Source organism: Capsicum annuum, chromosome 4, assembly GCF_002878395.1.
Source record: "Capsicum annuum cultivar UCD-10X-F1 chromosome 4, UCD10Xv1.1, whole genome shotgun sequence".
Classification (NCBI taxonomy): domain Eukaryota; kingdom Viridiplantae; phylum Streptophyta; class Magnoliopsida; order Solanales; family Solanaceae; genus Capsicum; species Capsicum annuum.
Genome location: NC_061114.1, coordinates 6977095 through 6983066, shown reverse-complemented (window position 1 = coordinate 6983066; position 5972 = coordinate 6977095). Strand labels below are relative to the sequence as shown.

The window sequence follows — 5972 nt, the reverse complement described above, 5'->3', positions numbered from 1 at the left end:
GTTTGAATGATAATGATATGTGGGTAAGGTGGACCTTAGGATCAATAGTGGAACCATATTTGATGAGGTTCTTTGTGGAGGTAATGAAAAAAATGTATCTTATGGTTCCTAAGCCAAAGTTAGTCTTACCTTTTGGGTATAGTAAGGCCATCAAGACCATTGTGGTTTCCTTATCTCTTGGTGTCTACCAAAACCACATCCTTTGTGCCATTCATGTCACACACAAAGGACCTTTGGATGTATTTCAAATGTGAAAAACCTTGGCTTATTGATATATGTGATGGTCTCGGGTTTCACTCCTCTTCCCTTGATGTCTATCTTAGCCAAGTCCTTTGTGATGCTTGTAGTAAGTGTTCCATGATCATAACAAAGGATTGTTGGATATATTCCAAAAGTATACCCCTTTGACATGATTAAATAATTTGTGACACTAATGCTAACCCTCATACCATGAGGATTGTGTGCTTGGGTCTCTCTCTTTTGTTTTGCAAGGTGTAAATTTGAGGACAAATTCCTTTCAAGATGGAGAGGATGATACAAGCGTAAAGAGAACAAGGATTACAAGTGATATGAGTGCAAAGAGGGTATAAGAACAAGAATCCATACGCAAACCATATCCAAGAATAGGGAAGAGTGTGAAGACCTTTGAAAAAAAGTGGCAAATAGGTATCGAAAGCTCAAGACCATTCCCTAGGAGCCAAGCTCGGGAACTACAACGTCTTCAAGGCACACTCATGAAGATGGATGTGTTTGAGCATGTATTAATTTTGTCCAACGGAGTGTTTGTATTAAAGTGTGAAGACATGCCTTGAGTGTCATAAAAACACTAGAAGGCAGCCCCCATTTATACACTCCAAACCCACCCCGTTCATTAAGGGTAAAGGTGTCATTTCCCATCTCTTTTGTAATAGACTATAAGTAGAACCCCTTAGTCTTATTTGCTTAGTTAGATTATTTTTGGAATGAAGATTGTAACATTGAAACACCATTTTCCTCTCAAGAAGAGAGTAGACCACCAACTTTGAACATCACAAGTGAAAGGTTCCACTTATGTTGTGAAACGGCTAGAAACGTGAGTGCTTGAGTGAAGCGAGTTTCTCTTGTGTTTGCGTAAGAACTTGGTACTTGTTAATGTGATTTGTAGAGGTTTTAGAGTTTGATACACTCTTTAGTTGCTACATTTCGTCTTCTCTTTGTGTCAAGTTATCTATCTTCTTTATCTTTCAAGTTTGTGTTTGTTGTTTCCGCTTGGTGTCTTGTATGTGTGGACTGTCTTTGTGAGTTTGTAGACTATTTTGTGCTCTTGTAAATACCGTTTGGTATAACATGGTGAAGATATTCCAAAGCACATGCCTCATCTATCATTATGCTTAGTCTCTTCTTGATGTCGAGGAAGTAGTTGTGCAAATACAAATATTTCTCAATACTTCCATTTGGCATATACTCAAGCACTAAAGCCATAAAATCATGGTTGGAACAACTAGTTATGACTTTTACGAGATTATCCGATGGCGAAGGCTGCGCAAAACTTCACATTCTGTATCAAAGCTCTTGCCGCATCTAGTTGCAGATTGAACACTTTAACTGCAAACAGAGCCAAAACTTCTGGAACCAATCCGATTACTATCGCTAAACGCATCAGTTGCTTGGAGCAGTTCATAGTATGAAATTCTTTCTCTTGTTATGAAAGACAATGAATCAGGTTGTTGAGGAGCTCTTTTACCTCTTCTATACCTTTATCGATAAAAACACAAAGATGCTAGGAACAAATACTAGTGCAATTCCCAGCAAAAGAAAAACAACAAGCACTTTTTTCCTATTAGATCTATGCTTTGATGAAGTGGGGCATGGAGGGACACCAAATCTTGAAGAACCACACAATGCTTCATTGTAGATGAAAAACTGACTCGAGAGGTTCTTTAAAGGACCTCCCGAGGGTATTTCACCATACAATTTATTGAAAGAAACATTGAAATACTTCAGGTTTTGAAGTTTCTCCAAAGACTTAGGAATGACTCCAGATATATTGTTATGAGAAAGATCTAGGAATTCCAAACCTACCATAGCTCCTTGCAACTGGTTGCGTCTCAAAGAAAGGTGTGCCAGATTCTGCAATCCTCCAATTTCTATTGGAATTCTATTTGAAAATTTATTCATTGACAGATCTATTAGTGTTGCGGCCTTTAGATTTCCAATTCTAGAGGTAAAGAACCTGCCATGTTGTTTGACGATAAGTCAAGAACCACTAGATCTAGAATATTCCCTAAGCTTGGTGGTATATTGGAACTCAATTTATTGGAACCCAGATGTATCTCCCTAAGGATAGTAATATTCCCTAAACAGTTAGGAAGAGATCCTGAAAGTTGATTTCGACCCAAGTAAATATCACCCAAATGCTGCAATTTACATATATGATCACCAATAAATCCTGTAAGTTTGTTGTTACTCAAGTTGAAGCGCTGAAGGTTTCTCAAGTTTCCAATTGTTATGGGAATCGATCCAGCCAAGCTGTTTGCTGAAAGATCAAGGTATAATAAGCTGCTTAAGTTCCTAAAATCATTTGGAATTCTCCCTTTGATCTTGCAACTGTAGGCAACAAATGTTCTCAAAGATGTGGAAAGGTTCCCCGCGAAGGCAGGAAGCATGCCATTTAGAGGATTCAAATATAGAGCTAGAGTTGTTAAATTTCTGCAATTGGTTAAGGAAATTAGGAAGCTTAATGATGAGTCGCTGGTTAAATTGTTTCCCCCTAAATTTAGATACTGTAGATGAGTCAAATATCCAAGTGAGTAGGGAATCAAGCCTATGAGTTTGTTGCTTGAAAGCTCTAGAATAGTAAGTTTTGAACAATTGGAGATGGAATGAGGAATATTCCCAACAAGATTGGTTAAGTTGCCCATATAAAGCTCTTCAATGTTGGGTAAGATAGAACCCATGTTTGGTGGGAGGCTTCCAGATAGATTGTTGTTTGTAAGATCAATTACTCTCAACCCTAATATGTTGAAGATCTCCATTGGGAGTGAACCACCAAAACTATTAAATGCAAGACGAAGTTCCTCCAACTCAATGAGACTGCTTTTCTCCCATGGTAAGAATCCACTAAGATTGTTCTCCCACACAGACAAAATTTGCAACAATGAGATATTGAATATGGAGATCGGGACAGAGCCGGTAATCTGGTTTTTCTCCATAGCTAACTCTACCAAATTAACAAGATTTTCAATTTCTTGTGGAATTATCCCTGAAATTAATGTGCAAAAAAAAAAAATTCTGAAGTTATAAGATACAATAGTGCTAGTATTCATTAGATGGAACGCACCAGTGAAATGGTTCATTCCGAGTTCTAATATCTATAAGTTACTCAATCTTCCAAATTCACTATGCATTGGTCCACCAAACTCATTATCCGGTAAAGCCAAAATTTGAAGTTGTGAACAATTCGACAAACTTGTAGGCATATAACCGCAAAGCTTGTTTTTCCATAAATAAAGCCCTTCGAGTGTTGGGAGACCATTGCATAAACCATAGGGAAGATATCCTGATAAGCTATTGCCACTAAATGCAATGACTTCGATTCTAGAAATATTGAAAAATTTGAAAGGTATAGAACCCGTCAGCTGATTATCTTGTATGGATAGAACTTTCATGTTGTGAAGGTTGCCGATCCCTTCTGGAATGTTTCCTTGAAGTGAATTATAAGATATATGTAAAGTCTCCAACCTTGAGGCATTCGAGAGCGGCAGAGGAATAGAGCCTATGAGAGTGTTACCCCTCAATTTTAATACTCTAAGGTTTCCAATCACTTTTGGTATTTGGCCCTCTATGGAATTGAAATCTAGATTCAAAGTCTCAAGTGTGGAAATATTAGAAAATGAAGAAGGGATGGAACCAGTGAAACTATTGTTTCTAATATTAAGAACTTGAAGCCTGTGTAAAAACCCAAACCAAGAAGGAATCTCCCCTCCGAAGTTGTTGAAACTTAAATCAAGAAACTTAAGCCGAAGCAAGTGTGTCATTTCTTGAGGCAAATTTCCATGGAAATTGTTGGTTCCCATGTCGAGAGAAACAAGAAATGAGAGGTTTCAAAGATCCCGGGGAATTTTGCAAGTAAGAACCATATTGGAAAGATTCAAGAATTTCACTCTCTGGTGGCGAGAGGTGACTCCTACCCAATGGCAAGCAGACCTAGAGGGAGACCAACTTTCATCCAATAAATAAAAGGGGTCTGAAATAATTTGAGATTTCAAAGAAAAGAGAGACAATTGATCTGTGGTAATGTTGGTTTTGGTCATGGCTAAACTAGCCATAACATAGTGAAGGAACAAGAATGTTATTAAGAGAAAATAGGTGAATGTTTTCTCCATACTTGCATAAATTAGAAGGAATTTGTTGTGGCCAATAACTTGTTATTTTGAGACTTTAAATAGCAACAGGATCTCCATTTTAGAATATTTTTCATTCAAAACTTTGTTATGGGAAAAAGTAAAAATGTGACTTTGTTTAACCACATAACATTCTTTTCCACAATTGTTTACAAAATTCTTTCTGAAACCTCCATTTGTTACAAAGATGTTTTTATGAACTCTTATTACTAAAAAGAGGGAAAAATTAATTTGTATTGGCCGCTATCATTTGATTTAAAAATGCATTAAGATATAAATTTTGTGTATGAAATTCTAGGATATTGATAGTAATTGAGATCGAAATTAATTATTCTACACCGTTAAAGAATTTTTAACACATATAGAGTTTGAGATAAAATTAGTGAATCAAACCCCCTAATTTTAGATGTGTGGAGCAAGGGGTGGGGTGAGTTAATTAGGTAATAACCGCAACTTTCGCAAAAGTCAATCGTGCGCATTTTTATTAAAATTCACTGACATGACAAGCAAAAATGGGATCCATTACTTGCGGCAGATGCATCATGGTGATATGAAGTTCATTTGAATTTAGTATATTTAATGTAAAGATAAATTTATGTATAAAATTTTAATAAAATTGCACCAAAGAGTAAATCTAAACTCATAACTTTTAAAATACAATAAGTTTAATACTAAAACATTTAAAGATTAAACTCATAAAATTTTAACTCGGAATCCACCCATGTCATTAAATGTAAGGATCACATATAGTTAGTGTTTGACTTGGAAAAAAAATTTAAGTGGCAGACCATGAAATAAATATAGTTAGTGCTTGACTTGGAAAGGAAGCTCAAGATATAAGTGTACAATTTCTTATAAGTTTTCCTATTGGTTAAACACTTCTTATTAGATGGTTTTTAAAGTGTTGCTCCATATTACCTGTTCTCATCAAGGTAAGTAGAATATTTTAGGAGAAAACCTAGTAATTAATTATTTTTATATAGATACATGTAAGGGTGTCAAACATGACTCAAAAATTGATGACCTGTCCCATTCACCCAAAATTTTTAGGGTTAAACAAAATATAATTTCATATTATCTGATTTTAGCTCAATCCAACGTAAGCCATATCAAAGAAGGTATTTGCACAAATGTATTATTTTGGGTTATATTCAAAATATAATTGTCTTTTTTTGATATATTAAAAGTGACAAGTAAAAGTAAAAAAAATTGAAATACTAGACAAGTAAAAGTGAACGAAGGGATTATTGAACAAACGCTCACAATAAACATTCCGTAAAAAATTCTGCCTTGTGAAACTAAGTCATAGATAAATGTATTTGAACAATAAATTTTCCTTAAATCTATATTCTATATATTATTAAAAGGAGAGGACAAAACCTCTACATTTAGCCAAGCGGAAGCTAAGAATTTTATATTGACACATGTATTTTTTAGTTAATTAGTTAGGAAATGATTGTTATGTTAGTTGGTTTTAAAAATTCAAATTTTCAGTTACTTTATAATTTTATTTTTTTAATTCAAATTGTTTGTATGTTAGTTGGTTTTAATTGTGAAAACTTCCAGAAAAAACAATAATAAACTACTATA

The 5972-nt window shown here is 34.8% G+C and overlaps 1 protein-coding gene across 1 annotated transcript; it reads right to left on the bottom strand.

Moving 5' to 3' along the window:
• Positions 1 to 1501: 1501 nt before the first annotated feature.
• Positions 1502 to 4055, bottom strand: LOC107869213 (LRR receptor-like serine/threonine-protein kinase GSO1). The gene is made up of 4 exons (XM_016715764.2): positions 3362 to 4055; positions 2213 to 3241; positions 1735 to 2126; positions 1502 to 1645 (listed from the first exon to the last, which is right to left on the bottom strand). Exons 1-4 carry the CDS (start codon positions 4053 to 4055, stop codon positions 1502 to 1504), a joined length of 2259 nt encoding a protein of 752 aa, XP_016571250.2.
• Between the last annotated feature and the right edge of the window lie 1917 nt (positions 4056 to 5972).

Bases quoted from the DNA above. Each gene is read 5' to 3' on its own strand.
- LOC107869213 (XM_016715764.2), bottom strand. From the start codon at position 4,055: ATGGGAACCAACAATTTCCATGGAAATTTGCCTCAAGAAATGACACAC. The intron at 2,127-2,212 runs GTTCTTTACCTC...GAATTCCAATAG, and splicing joins ATCGTCAAACAACATGGCAG to AAATTGGAGGATTGCAGAAT. The intron at 1,646-1,734 runs GTATAGAAGAGG...AACTGCTCCAAG, and splicing joins TTGTGTTTTTATCGATAAAG to CAACTGATGCGTTTAGCGAT.